The sequence below is a fragment of the Fulmarus glacialis genome, unplaced genomic scaffold (assembly GCF_000690835.1).
Source record: "Fulmarus glacialis isolate BGI_N327 unplaced genomic scaffold, ASM69083v1 scaffold38983, whole genome shotgun sequence".
Lineage (NCBI taxonomy): Eukaryota > Metazoa > Chordata > Aves > Procellariiformes > Procellariidae > Fulmarus > Fulmarus glacialis.
The window spans coordinates 6,596-22,218 of record NW_009203008.1 but is presented as its reverse complement, the minus strand read 5'-3'; the positions used below and the strand labels follow the sequence as shown (position 1 = coordinate 22,218).

The following is a 15,623-nucleotide window of genomic DNA, read 5'->3' as shown; positions in this document are numbered from 1 at the left end:
ACACTGCTCGTGACCGGCCGCCAACTGGAAGAGGAATGTCATATTCCATCGTAGAACATATATAGAGTTGCAGTATCTTGATGTGATAAGAATGTTAAAGTATGTAAGAAAACACAATTATTTGTTTAAAAACCCCACATTTGTTATTCTAAGCCAAGTAGCACAACTTCAAGCTTTTAAAAATCCATAACACTTTTTCAGCTAGAGTTGGTGTTGAAGCTGAGACAAACGTATACTGTCTTTTCCCATATCACCTTTATGGATCCTTATGCCACAATGACACTTTAACAATGAGTTATTTTCTTCCATGCATTTATAAGTGTTTTCATTGATTTTTTAATTAATGATGACCTTCAAACAAATACGGTTTTTTCTGTAAGTTACAGAGCATGACATAAATTTACATATTGGTGATCACTTCCAGAAACCGATGTCAGGTATTAGCTATTTCATTTTATCTCTTCTGGCAGAATTTTTCTAGAATACTTGCCTTGTCACTAACTGTGGCATATCTTCATTACAACTGTCAAGCACAGAAAAGCAGAATCACAAACATGAAGGCAAGAAAAGCTTTGATGAGCGAGAAAGAGATCAAGTGAGAGAGAGAGACTGAGCTGAAGCAATGGTACCATCCACTAGATACTCCTCGGGGTGCGGAGAATAAGACTTTGCCTGGCCTGCTTTTGAGTCACAGCTGGGTAAATCATTAAGTTATTATTACTATTGTTGTAAAATGCGTTTGGTTTTCAGGCTCATTTTTGCTTACTCTCTTTCTGATATTATTTATCTGTGGCTTAAAAAGAAAAATATAATATGGTTATCATCCAAACATTTACCAAATAAGTTAAGCTGATACAGTGCCAAATGGTCGGTCCAGGTAAATTTACCCATGGGGCTAACGACTGTTCTGCAGACACAGCGCTCTGTTCTGAAAGTTCAGTGAGCTATGTAGGCAGCTCCAGGTGCTACACACCACCTAGTTGTGAAATTTTGAATCCTTTTTGTAAAAAGAATCTCTGGAGCATTTTAAATCGAACCCACTCTCTCTGCATGCTTTCTGACATCTTCCTTGTGAAGTGAGGCTCTTTATTGTCATCTTCCTTTGACAGCTTCTCTCATCCCATACGTTCAATACATCTGCTCTGAGCAAGTTACCTTTTCATTTGGCATTTCTTTATGTTAAGGCTATGCTGATCCTCATTTGTGAATCTGATCGCCAGGCTTGCTGATACTGTATACTGTAGTTTGCCAAACTTAGTTTGCTCTGACTGGTAGTGATAGCAGTGGATAGAACTTCAGACAGCTGTGGCAGCAGCAATCTACGCTATCCAGTTGTAGGTATCTAACCATAAATATGATAATATTGTATTGCTGGACCACAGCCAGCTCTGCACTAACTTCTGCAACACCTTTCTACAATATGAAGCACAAAAATAATCTGATGCTCAGAGGCATCTGACTGCATGCAGTCAGACTGAAAAAAAGCTCAGGTTTGCTTTATATGGACATAGCTCCAGCTGTAAGGTCTCACCATTTTTTATATGGAGGGGGTGTCAGGAACTGTTTCAATGCAAGAGGAAGTGTGTACCTGTTTTAGTCCCGTGTACGATATAAAAAAGCACCCCATGTCTTAATCAGAGGAAAGCTGGTGAGAATGACAGAGTTGGGAGCTGTCACTGATATCAAATCCACAAGACAGAGCTAACGGTCTGCATACTACTTGCAATTATCTCACACAGGTGAAATGTAGTGAAATCTGTGGCTGCAAGTTACTATGAGAATATTTCAATAGGATTCTTCAGATGACAGAGTATTGATCATGATATACTGACTGCCAGGATTCAGTCATGCCTGTGATGTTGGACTATGACATGCATATGTTCTAGTTTTAATTTACTGGGATGATAATTAAGATAAAATTATTCCTCTTCTGTTAATTCCTTCAAAGCTGAAAAGACTTATCAGTAACTATATGAGAAAAGTATTCTTAAAGTCACTAGATCATGCTCACCAACTTCCAGGGTGACTGATCTCAAACTCTATATAGGCTACAGGTATATGAGGAAAGTTCTACATACATAGATTTCACACAGGGAAATATGCACTTAGGACTTCTCCCTTTGTAATCTGCTAGTTAGCGTCAGATTGCTTAACACCAGTGACTTACCATCCTTGAAGCTGTGCAATATCTTCTTTCCCGAGAGTGTTGCAAGCCATAAAAGAGGATTAATGCTGCTTTTGAACTGCATTAACTATTGTGTGGATTTTCCACTTGCAAGCTTCTAGCATACACTTAATATCATGTAAAGTAGAAATAAGAATAATTAGCAATTAATAAATCATCTGCCAAGTTTTGAGCTTGTATTTTCCTCTATGATCTGATCTTCTGACATATCTCGACTCCCTTCAGACTTTCCTATACAATTAATTTAAACACTACAAACCAGGCATCATCCTGATAGATAACTTCTTTGATCCATGGTGAAGGAGATGTGCCATAGATTATTCTATCCTTCTTTTCATGTTTTCCTGGCATTCCCAATCTTTGATGACTAGATCTCCCTATCTGATGATTACAGACTCTCAAAGCAGTATCTCAATACTTATTTGATTTATGGATCTAAATTTCGTGCTAACAATGCCCTGTAGCATTTTATTGCAGTCAGTAAATAACTCTAGATTTATTGTTCTTAAAAGAGAACAAGGCTAATGTAATTTCTTTTTGTCTAGCTATCTATTACTCCCTCTAGTAACTTTTAACCCATTTGTCCCTTCTGGTGTTATTGAGATCTCAAGGATGAGATGTTTCTACAGCTGTTAGGAAAACAAATGGCTGAATGGAGACAAAAGGCTGAAGTACAAACTCTATAGTTGTTTGCTTGATTTGTTCTGTTTGCTGATGAGTCAGCATATGTATACCAGAATGGATAACTCTGAAAAAGCCAGAGAATATTATTCTTTGTCCAGACAAAATCAAGAAACGCAAGAGGAACTTGAGGTACTGCGTATGGGTTACTAAGATGCAGAGGGGTTGGAGTGGAGGGGCACAATCCTTCCTCTTCCTGATGAAGAGACATGAGAGGTGGTAAAGAGGAAAGAGGAACACTAGTGTTATTCAGTGGACAAATTCAGCACTAAGTTACAGAGATCAGATTTTCATGGACGACTTGTCTTCCTTTCTAAAAATGTTTGGGTGATTTGACACTTACAAAATCCGAAAATCTTTTCCTATGCATAGAGTAGATAGGTGATTCACATTTTGCAGCATAACTCTAGCTCTGTGTCTCTGGTTCCAGAGACATCTTCATCTATTTCTCTGTATTTGTAGAAATGGTGGAAATGGTGTCACCTAGGAAATAAGGTGTAGCTTGAAAATAAATATTTCAAACCAGATCTTCACAAGTAAATGTTAATGGCTCTAAAATGCTAGATTATGACAATGCAAGATCATCACATTATAAAGTGTCATTTGTATGCGCTTGAAAAGAATCCTGCAGCACTGGTGTTTTTTTCTCTATTGTAATTTGCTTACTCTGAGAGGAAATAAGCCTAATCTATTTGCATATAGTTATTTAGACCTCTCTATAAGAGGTATAGGATCACAGTTGGAAAAAGAATTAGTGAGTTAGGTAATTCTTAGATGGGCACATTAAACTATTAATATAATGAACAAGTCAGAGAACGAGCTACCCTAATAATATAAATTGTATTTTATACACTTATCCTCTATAATATATCTGCTAAAATATGGACATCTTCAAAGAAGCATAAATAATTTTACTTTTAATATTCTTCAAGATTCAGAAGTTTCTGGTAATTGTTACTGCTTTTGCTACAAACATTTTTATCCAGGCTTAGCTCCTAGCCTCTCTATCATCACAATCATGCCTTTGCATGGTTAAGGAATAGTACACTGGGCTCCCAAGGTAAAATTTTAGTTCTCTGGCTTTGATGCAAGAACTTGCAGACACAAGATAAACCCCAGACACATACTAGAGAATAAGGAGATGGCTGTTACAACTGAATTTTGCTCATTATAACTCTTAAAGAGATCTTTATTCTAGTTAAACGTCTATGCAAAAACCTTCTGCAAATGACTTATCCCACAGAGTGCATGCTTTTTTTCTGATTTTCTGTGGTTTCTTGAAGATCTTTGTTGGGGCCAGCTATTTCTGAGAAAAAGTATTCCTTTTCACACACCTCTTTTCTTAAGTGGAGGTCCGTAAGCAAGGAGGAAAAGAACCAAAGAAAAATAAAGTGTTAAAATGATGGGAAAGAAGTAATCAATCATAAATGTTAATGATTTTGCTGAAAAAATCCTTATAGGAGTTCTTTTAACTAAGTAAAGCATTTAATGGCAATTTAACTACAGAGCTATGACTGGAAATTTGAAACTGTTCTAATTGAATGGTGGTCAGGTTTGTTTTGACAAAGGATAAGGAACATTTCCTCACAGTACCGCTGGTTGTTCAGAAATTAACTTGAAACTTTAACAAGAATCTGGATTACTATAGGAGAAATGTAGTTCTCCAACCTTCCAACTTTGGAAAAAATGAGAAATAGTTTAATCCATTATTATAAATGCAAAATACATTCTTTAAACTAGAGTTAGTTATTTGATGAGGTAGAGCAAGCTTTTAGGAAAAAATCACATTCCTGATTCTTAGCCCCTTGAATTGCTGAGAGCATGTTGCACAGCAACTCCTTCGGGCCGTCAGATGTATAAAAGAAGAGCAAAAATATATAAATCACCGTCAGCTTCCTTAGTTTAACTCCTGGATGAGAATGATGCTGAAAGGACCACTTTCCCTTTTTGAAAGCCGTTTATAAAATACAGTCAGTAGGCCTCATTTTTTTTAACACAGGGATGCTCAAGAATTCACCTACTAATTTGCCTCCGAATGATATAAGCATATTGTTTTACATAGGCCAAACCCATATGGCCAGACTAGCAGACGAGTTAGTCTGTTCTTGGCCAACTACCCCTTGCAAATGTGCTGACTTGGATCCCTCCGTATTGGAAGGGCCTCGGTGAAACAAATCTCCACTGTGCTCAGTTCTCTACTCACGTAAGGTTCCAGAGAAATTTTAGACCATTTACATAAGTGAAAGCTGCCAAATTCTATTTTTTTTTTTTCAGCAGTTGAGAATTCAGCATCCGCAGAAGCCCTCCAAGAGGCCTATTCTCCATACTGGGGGTGGCAACAGTTGTTCAACTACAGCAGCTGTGCTGCCAAAGGGGAGGAGCGTGGAAGAAGAGCATGAAAGGTTCCCTTTCTCCTGTGTGCCAAAGGCACGGACATTTTCCTTATTTGCAGACTCCCAAACTTTCCTGAAATCAGAACAAAAATGGAAAGTACATCTAGCTGGAAACTACTTCTAGCCTCCTGGCATCTCAAAACACTTCTCAGGAGGGTTTCATTTGGTAAATTATTTGGTAGTTTTCACTGCACTTCCCCTGACTAGCTTTTATTACTCTTGGCAATGAACATGCATTTTTCCTCCTCCAACACTGAATTCTCTAAGCTGTATAATGTATTTTTGCAAAGCCATAAGATAAACTTCCTGCATATCCCTTTATCTCTTTCCTTATTCAAGATTAATAACAAAAACATAATTCCCTTCAATAAGATACATATGAGGTCTGAAGTGAGTTGCAGTGCCCATGGGTAAAATCCTTGAGCCATTAAAGATGGTGAATGCTTTACTATGACTTTTGACCAATCAGAATTTCATCTAATTGGCTTAAACTAGCCATTACTGTAAGCACTGTCAAAATCCTACTTTTGTTGCAAGGCTCATAGACTGTGCCTACCTCCACCTCTGAATCACATCCACTACCATTTTGTAATTTATGGCTGAAAAGTAGTTAATCTTCAGTGCCCCGCTGATAAGATGAAATGCTAGTACACATTTGCCATACTTTTCTATTGGTATTCTTTCGTACATTGACAAGAATGACTGACCACAGACTTTCTAAAACAACAAAAATGAGCATGATCAAACAGTATTTGTAGTCACAAGAGGACCAGTTTGTTACAGGTAGCAGAAGAGAGAGCAATAGGGAGCACAAGGTTTAGTATGCATGGTGAGTATGTTCAGAGAAGTTAAGAGCAGTTCAAAAGTGATAAGGAATGATCAGATTAGCCCTGGAAGAGCAACTGTCTACATGGGAAAGGCTGGGTTTTTTTCCTGGCTAGTGCTGTAGAGTGTAAAAGCTGAACTAACATAGTGAGAATAAACTTTTCAGGGTAAAAAAAAAGCTCTGTGTTTGAGACACTTAGTTTACTGTGGACACTTCCAGCTAAACAAATTGCTAACTCCAATAGTGTCCAAATTTTGTCATGCACACTATCTTTTGTGTATACTCGTGTTATGTGTATAAATAACTATTTATCAAATGTGCATTTCCTTTAATTGGTAAGGAGAGGGTGGTAAAAGAAAATTGGATTATTTTGGATTATGTTACAAATTCATTACAGATTCAGAAGTATAGTTATAGCCTTAAGCTTGCGTGCACGGACATGTTTCTTAAATGTATGAGTTAAAAACAAAAATATGTTACTGAAGGGTTCTTAAAGGCCATTTAAATGTGGTAACGTTTAAATAACATAAAAATTAAAGATTAAGTTTATTAGCATACCTAAGGATCTGGGAATGATTATCAATGTAGTTTTGTATCATGGTTTCAGAGATTTTTTCAACTATTTTTTCTATTATAAAAATCAACAACAAAGCTGTTTCATAAATATTAAACACACTCAGTTCCCTTCTTGACTTTATCTTATGATAATAATACTAGTCAGAGCCAATGTGTACATTTCAAGGGAAGTTATGATATAAAGCAGAGAACATAGAACAAAGGTACTGAAAATCATTTATGATTGAAACTGTAGATTGAAATTTGTGAAAATATCTCTCACTGCATAGCATATCACAATTGCCTCATAATACTGGGATGTGTATTCATAAGCTTTTTAATGTATGCAGCCAACCTCTTCTACTTTATTTTGTAACCACTGTACTAATTCTGCTTGGTAAAGTTGGTATGACTGATTAAAAAATGAAGAGGAAAGTAATTTTACAGAATGTTAAATTTCTGATAAGAGCATTTTAAGATCTAAAATATAGTACCAAAGTTTCACACAGACAGAGTGATAAATAGTGTATGTTTAGCTGTGGATATATCAGTTTGCAATAGTTAATGCTTGTGCCTGAATGCATGGACAGAAACTGATGTATTAATGAATTTATGTTTTTATCTTTTGTGTTACAAATCTATGATTTTTGAGACAAAATATGAGGGTGGGAGTTAATGGATTTAGAGAGATGATTAAGCTGTAAGTCAACAGTTAAAAATGATATTGTTTTGGCATGGAACAGGCAAGTGTAGTTTGTCTGTGTGATGATGTTGGCAAACCAACAGTGAAAGCAAAAGGTACTTTTTGTTTGCCTTTCAATGAGGTGACTCATGCCATATTACAAAAAAAAAAAATCTCATTCTCTATCCTCTTCATTTTAAGGAGCTAAAATCTGACAGAATACAATCATAAAAAGGTTGTGTTGTTGTTTTTTTTTTTTTTTCCAAAACATGATTCCTGTTAGTTTGGCATTGTTTCGTATACCAGTTTTTGACATCAAAAATCCCAGTGACAAGAAAGATTGCAACAGGCATGAAGCATTGATGATTGATCTTGTTGACAGTTGTGGTTAATAGTGGGAATATTTTGCACTGGAAGTTATTCAACATTGAGAATACTATTATTCAGCGTGCCTGTCCAAAGACAAAATACAATTTTAGATATTAAATTGAGTAGTATATAATAGGAATAGCACCTCATTAATAAAATTTAATAAGTAAAACTTAGATTGCAAAGTGCCAAAACAGTAAAGGATGCTTATTCTTCTAAGCATTGCCTTTGTTTTCAGGTGAATATTTGATGACAGGACATATCTATACGCAATAACAAACACCTGTGGAACTAAACCCTTATTAAATTATTACACTGATAGTACGGAATTAAAAGTGGAATCACAAGGGAAACACATAACTGTTTTCCAAAGCCAAACCACATATAGATACTGAACTTTTCATCTTGTAGATGGTAAATACATCTCTGTACTATTGGGTAACATTTCAAAGTACTTTAATCTGCACCCCAGTGACAGCAAAATGAGTCTCATCCTTTATATGTGCTTTTCAAGTCTGCTGCTGTGTGACTCAAAGCTGCCTATATAATAGTCTAGTACAACAATGCTCTCTTCTGTTATGGCAATAATTTTTGTTTTATTAAATAATAATTCAGCCTTTTAAACTACATTATAAAGTGTAAAAATATATTATAAATAATTTTATTACCATGATGTTGATTATTGCCACTAAAGGATAATGTCAGTGATTAACTGTATTTCTCCCAAATACATTTTACACTGATGAATATTTTTATTAAGATATGTCAAATTTATCTGCATTAAAAGCTGACTAGAAGTAAATGATAGGATGCAAGGCAGTAATCTAATCTAATTGTTCTTATTGTACAATAAATAAAGAAAGATAGAGCGAAAACTTTATTGTTCAGTCCTAATGGAAATGGTTATATGGAGCAGAGCTTATGAAGACCTACCCAATATGGTTCAAAACATATCCCACTGACTAAAATTGCAGGTAGGATGCATAACATTCTCATATAGTTTCCAATAAAATTGTATCTAACAAAAAATATTTTAGAATAAGGAAGAAACCCACTGAACATACGTAATGATGTTAAGTTCACAGTTTTATTTGATTATAGACCCAGGATACAATCCCTCAGTCCTTGTTCATGTAAAATTCTGTGTTTACTATTTGCTTTAGCTTTTTTTTCATTTGCCAGATTAAGCCAACAGGATTATTCCAAAGGCATGGAATTAATTTTATGGTAGGTGCATTGCTAGAGTTCTGACATAGTACACTTCGTGAAGACTGGTGTAATTATTAAGAAAAAGCTATTGTGTGTAATATATATCAACATTTTTAAAATTATCCTGTTTTTTAAAAAAAATTAATTGATGAAATGTACAACAGTCAATGACAAATGAGATATTTCATTTGTTTTACTTTTTGTCTTTCCTAAACAAACTCAGAAGCTCTCATTCTCAGGTTGTAATTAACTTCCTTGAAAATACTCATTGGTGTTTCAAGAAGTTTCATAGCATCTTCTCATAAATCAGCATCATGCATCTGAATTAAAATCTGAATGTAAATTAGAAACTTTTTTTATATTGTGAGGCTAAACACACATTCAGAACTGATTAAACATTACTGTCTTAAAGTGACTGACTGAGTTGCAAGAGAAATGCATCTTCAGACTCTTAAGTTTATACGGGAAATTTTGTTTCCAGCATGGAAGCTTTGGAGCTCTGGAATGCACTGCTATAGGTGTAATTATATCAACAAAAATTCTATCACCAATTTGCTAATGCTTTGAAGTTCTACTGGTAGCATAATTTCAGTTGAAGTCAGTATCTAGAAATTAATTTAAAGTGGTTTAAAAAGTGGTCTCAAGATAGCTGCGACAAAGCAGCTTGCAGCTTTTAACCTCAAACAAAAATTATATTTAAAAAATACAATATTTCTTTTGACATGGCTGGTTGACATAACAAACATGTTTATGTATGTTAAACATAAAAATAATTAGTTTGCCAAAGACCACTGCATTCAACAACAAAAACAAAAAGCATATTCACTAGGAATGAAAGAGATTGCAAAAAATTCCTGAAAATTCTATACTGTATTTTCACAGTGTCAAATTAGGGACAGTTTCTCTCTCTGGAAAACAGAGGCTGAGCTTCTATTTACAGAAATGGAGGAAAGCACAGGAATACGCAATACAGAACACTTATTCTAACACATGAGAACTTCAAAAAATACCCTCCTATTTAAATGCTTACTGTCTCAACACAGAAAAAAAGAAATAACAAAAGTTAACTTATCATAAGGCACCAGTTACAGAAATGTCTTAGTTTTTTTTTCAGCATTAGCATTTGTAGTCAGTAAGTATCCAGGACAACTGACAATCAAATGTGGCAGCAGACACATTATTCCCTTGCATGTATTTAAGAAGAGAAAAGGTCATTTTAATCACATGTGCTGCAAAATCCTTGGCCAGTATTAAAATTGGCCATTTGATACAATGCAACACTTCCTTCTTTGAGTGGTGTGTTTACAATTCACTTCTTTTTTTTAATGTTAAATTCAAAATGAGGAAATAATGCATACATGTCAAACTAACTAAAAGCTAGCATTTTTCATCTTAAAACCTCCATAATACAGAATTGGCTTCCCTTTAAAGTCACCTTTATCTTGGGAGTCTGCATAAATGCTTTAAATATACTAGTGCAAGACTAGTTATTATTGAGGAGAGAGTAACTGAGCTTTTACTGATCATTAAGAAAAGTGACTGTGGATAGCACTAACTTTAGTATTTGTTTCACTCTGCTGTCATAGATTATGAATTAGAAATAATAGCAGTAATCACGTTTCAGAAATGAGGATGTAGCTACAAAGCCTCCTAACTGCCACTGCACTAGTGTTATAATCCCAACAAGTTAAATAAATTGCTTACTTCTAACAGAATAAGTAGAAAGAAAAAAAAAGAAGAAAAAATAAAATCTTGAATGCTGCTTTCTTAAGATTCGTGAAAGTCAAAGATGAACAAACCAACTCAAATTCTGTAGGAAGGTTTGCTTTTGGTTTTATGTTTTTAATATAACTTTTAAATGTCCTGGGTTTTTTTTCATTTTATTTTATTTAACATTCCATATTAGAAAATTTGAATGCTATGATTCTTGGCAGGTATCTGCTGCTTGTTTACAAAGCACCACTACATTCTAACGTGTATGAATGAAAGGAAAGAACGGAAAAGTAATCCTAAGAAAAGCACAGTACTGGAAGAAAACTATGACAACTAACAACCACTAAGGACAAACCAGCTTTTACTAAAAAGCTTCTAGGCTGTCCAGAGTCACATGGGCAAAGAAAAAAACCTGTGTTTTTCCAGAACCTCCAATATGGCTGTTCTTTTCTGAACAGAAAAGAAGGGACAAGAAACTGAGTAAACTGCAAGATGCTGAAGAGAGATCTCTACTTTTGGCCTTCCATTGGACTGCTAGTTTTGGCAAATAGCTGTGCTCGCTGCAGGCAACTTAGAAAATCTTTGTCCTCTGGTCATCAACAGTCCAGAAACAAAACCACTCATTTTCAGTGTCAGAGATCATGCGAAGTTTGCCATTTTGACAGAGTTCCCCTTCATAAAACACTTTCAGAATGGGTTGGCAGCATCGGCAAAATGTTTTTCAAGAGGGCAGAAAGAGCAAATGAACATTCAGATTAGAACATTTTAAATAATGTTTGGCCTTCAATAGTTTGTCTTCAGTATTCTGAAAAACACAATACAGAAGGGGTACATAATGCCTAAGAAATTCCTCCTGCCCTCTTCATATCTATGGACCAATGGGGAAAGTACATCAAGTCTCAAACTTTTAAGTCTCATTTTGAGATGGCTAGTAGATAGAAAGTGGTAACTTAGAAAAGAAAACATTAAAAATACATATCAAAGTGTCTGATGCTATAATTTTGTACCATTTCATTTTCTCTGTATCAGTAAAGATCTGGAATAGAATTTCTACAAAAGCTGTAATTCACTCTGGTTTATTTGCATGTAAAAATACCCAAAAAAGCCTGTCACTTTTCCAGCACTAGTAGTAGGTAATGCTGCACTGCCAAAGTTTCTGCAAGTAATATCCACTCTTGTAGTGTTTCAAGAACGCCACTATAAAATTTCAAATTGCTAAGATACTGGTCTTGGAAAATTTGTCTTAATAATTTTTCTTTATAAAGATTTTTTTCTGCACCATAAATGCACATGCTCTCAAGAGACATTAATAATTTGTGATGTTTTGGCTAATTCTAGTAGGTCATTTAGTCATGTTTTAGATGAGTTTATGAGGAAATATAATGGCAACAAATACAGAATAATGATCTACTTGCTGAAGTAAATGTGTGTAATACCAGCTATAGAATGCCTTGAGTAATTTCACCACTTGAAGGTCTGCATTGAACAATCTAAAATGATTGACTTAATCCATAAAGTTGATTAAAGACTGAAACAGTTACCATCGTAGCTGCTTGCTTCTAAGGTTTCCATCTGTAGCGGGAATGCCTGAGCTGCATGTGAAGCAGTCTTTCGACTGCCCCTATTCATTACCCAATGGATTAAGATAGCTCCAAAGTAGCAATAGTGCTTCTATGTTGTAAATTGCAGCGGTGCAAGAGCTGTTTCACATATAATTCTTCCATCTGTGCCAGAGGGCCAAATTCTGTGACAGAGGTAGTACAGATGTCTGGGGTCACCATAAGCCAAGACCCTAAGGTACGATTAAATGTATCTTTTTTTTCTTCCTTCATGCAGTAAATATGTGGCTCTGAGTTGCATTTATATGCAAGAGTTTATAGAAGCAGGGCTTAAATCTGAATTCAAATCCAAGCAACAATGAGTTTAAAGACCTGCTGTGTTATGTCGTATATTGTAGTATACAAAGAGTTTTAAGCAAAATATCTCAGTGTGATGATTACAAAAATCTGGATACAATCAATGCAGTAAGAATCTCATTACTTTCTGGCTCCTTCATTAATTGGGATTCTGAATAAACATTTCACATATGAGAGAAAATAAGGATTGTAGCCTAACTTCATTACCATTTGGCATTTTTCTTCTTGAAAACATGGTTACAGGAAGGATCAGAGATCAGCAAAGAGCTAATTCACAGAGCAAAGGGAGATACAGTGCATATTCCCATCCTCCTTAAACCTTCAGAAGTTCACCACCTCAGCTCCAGGGGGCTAGAGCACCTTTGATTGAGAGAGAAGCATAAGTTCCCCTCCAGAAGCAGTGTGTTTTTGTACAATTAGGGATGTAATGCTGCAGTATGTATGTACTTCCCCCTCTGCATTTTAGAACTGCACAGGCCCAGGTGGAAGTACTTTGCTGGAAAGCAGTTCAGACAGATTAGGTGTCACACTTTACTATATGTGGTATCTTTATTAGAGGTCACAGCTTTTATTCTCTCCTATTACTCTGTACCCATGCGCGTAAGAAATCGCAGAAATACCAAAAAACAAGTATAAAGAGTACATACGGCATATGAATCTGCTCTTTGTTCCATTGTTTTTACACCCTTCCCCAAAACAAAGCAGTAAAATCTTACAATAACTGCACAGTGCAGTCCAAATAAAACTCATTCTTTGTCCAAATATAAGCAAATTTTCTGCTTTCTATAGTTACAGAAAGATAAGGAAAAGGCTAGTGCACCTACTTGAAATGTTTCAAAATCCAAATACCAATGCAGTACAAGTATATTTGTGGTAAAATGCACATCTACATTGATCTACAGCACAGAATAAAGCCATCCACTGCCTAACAATCTAAACCTTCCTGAATGATATCCTTTTGTTTTATAAATATATTGAACTTGAATTTGTAAATATATTGAACTTGAATTTGTAAATATATTATCTATAATTTGTATGCATGTATACTTATATATTTAAGATCTAGATGAATATAAAATACATAAATATACATGCAAATTAAAATTGCAGTGGAACTGTTCATCACAAAAGGAAAATGTATCTGAGCATGAGAAAGATCTGTACTGTGGTCTAATACAAGGCTGAGAAAGAAGTTGCCTAGGACTTCAGAGCCACCATATGTGGAAATATGTCACCATATTTCCTCTGAAGCTCCAAGGTGCGCTTTTTCCTTGCCTTCAATAACATAAACACATAATAGCAGATACAGAATAAAAATATTAAATAATAATCTTAAATAATAATATAGCCATAATAAAACTTAAAATAATAATCTTCCTCTCTCCTTTCCCTTACAGCGAAAAAAAAAAAAGAGAAAGTGAAAACCACATACAACTTGATGCTCTCCAGGAAAGTATTTAACTATTTTACTAGTGGAGATGATATAACAGCTTAATGAGACTGCTTTCTTATTGGATATTACAGCCCTATGAAACATCTTGTTAAATCTTGCTGTAAGCTTAACTATTTGTATTTTGGTATAACAAAACATAGAATAAGGCATAGCTTGATGAGCTGAGCAAAAACACCAGGTAGAAGGAAACAAAGATACAAAACCAATATTAGTCAACCAAGACAATGAATTAAAAATAAATATAATAACTAATTTTTCTATTCAAAATGGCTTTCTCTTAGTGTTGCACTATTTGCACTACAAAATCCCAAATATTTCTAATTCTGAAATAAAGAATATTTCTAATTTGCAAGAACCCATGTATTGTCAATCCTCATTTGACATCCAGCAATATTTGTTTCATAATGTTCATTTTAGTGCCAGCATTCCAGATATTGATAAAGTTATGATGCAACTTACGTAAATTATTTGGAGGAGGTCTCGTCTCCATGTTTTCATAATGTTGCACATGTACTACAATGTTTAGATCTCTTTCCATATGATCTGTTGTACAAGGACCTTGAGGTCGCATAACATCAGCAAGAGCCCTGAAAACCAAACAAAATCAAAATTAACCTGTTGCAAAATCTGTAAGGCATTACCAATATATTCCAAGTTTTTTTTTAGTTTGAGATGTAGTCCGTCATAACGTCTGCTGGAGAAACCAGCTCCATTCACAGCAAAATCAGGGAATCAGATTCATTGTGAGACTTCGCACCCAAGGCCCTTTTTAGGTTGTCTTAGACAGTGTGCTAGCAGTAATACACAGAAACACATTAAGTTCTTTAGCTGTCTTGGCTTTGTAGGAACATAATTTAAGCTTTCTGAGACTTGTAGAGTTCTGCCATTGCATGTGCTCAGTAACATTGCCATCTTGGTTAAGCCCCAGTCTATAGCTTTCACAAACTAGTTATCTTCACTAGTTATCTACCTAGATTACCAGCAAGGCCTGTCAAAGTAAATTCTCACACATGCATTTGCACAAAGCACCACACAACGCAGTGGTCTTGGCCATTTTCGTTCAAAAATATCACCAAAGTTGAAAGGTCACCTGGTTTTCAAGTAGAAATCCAGTAGGCATAGCACTCCTCATGATCAGGGATCTAAGCTTTTCCCATCCAGAAGGGGAGATCAAAAATGTCTTTTCTAACTTCTATGAGTGTCCTAGTCATTAAGATGGAGCAAAGCTTGCACAGGAACACTCCTTGCTGCTTTGAAGCCAGTTCAGAAACAGGATGAAAGCTTTATGCTAGCAAAGAGGGAGCAAGCAAAAGGATTCCTAACAGTTAGGCCAGGCCCAACCTGATGCTGGTTGTGGACTTTTTCTGCAGAGCTGCAGGCAGTAACTATATCTGACAGAGAGACAGATTTGTCCTGCTCTGGTGTATTTTCTAAGGACTAGTTTCACTGCTGAGTGTCCTGCTGAGTGTATCCATTCTTACGCATACAGATAAGCGCACACACCTGTATCAGCCTTGTGGATCCAGAGTTAGTGACTAAGTTTTACGTTCTGAAACTCTCAGCATGGCAACATCTAACTCTATGATTCTGGGCTATGGAGTTTTACCATTGACTTCTGTAGGAGTGGGATTAGCCATTATG

At 35.4% G+C, this 15,623-nt stretch overlaps 1 protein-coding gene across 1 annotated transcript in view; it reads right to left on the bottom strand.

Moving 5' to 3' along the window:
• Positions 1-14,441: 14,441 nt before the first annotated feature.
• The window catches only part of LOC104074406 (protein shisa-9-like), a gene marked incomplete at its 3' end in the record, with an annotated part of 7,771 nt that continues 6,589 nt past the window's right edge, over positions 14,442-15,623 (bottom strand). Inside the window, exon 2 of the mRNA XM_009574500.1 lies at positions 14,442-14,569. Within this exon, the coding sequence (XP_009572795.1) occupies positions 14,442-14,569 (128 nt within the window). The remainder of the gene's footprint in view (positions 14,570-15,623) is intronic.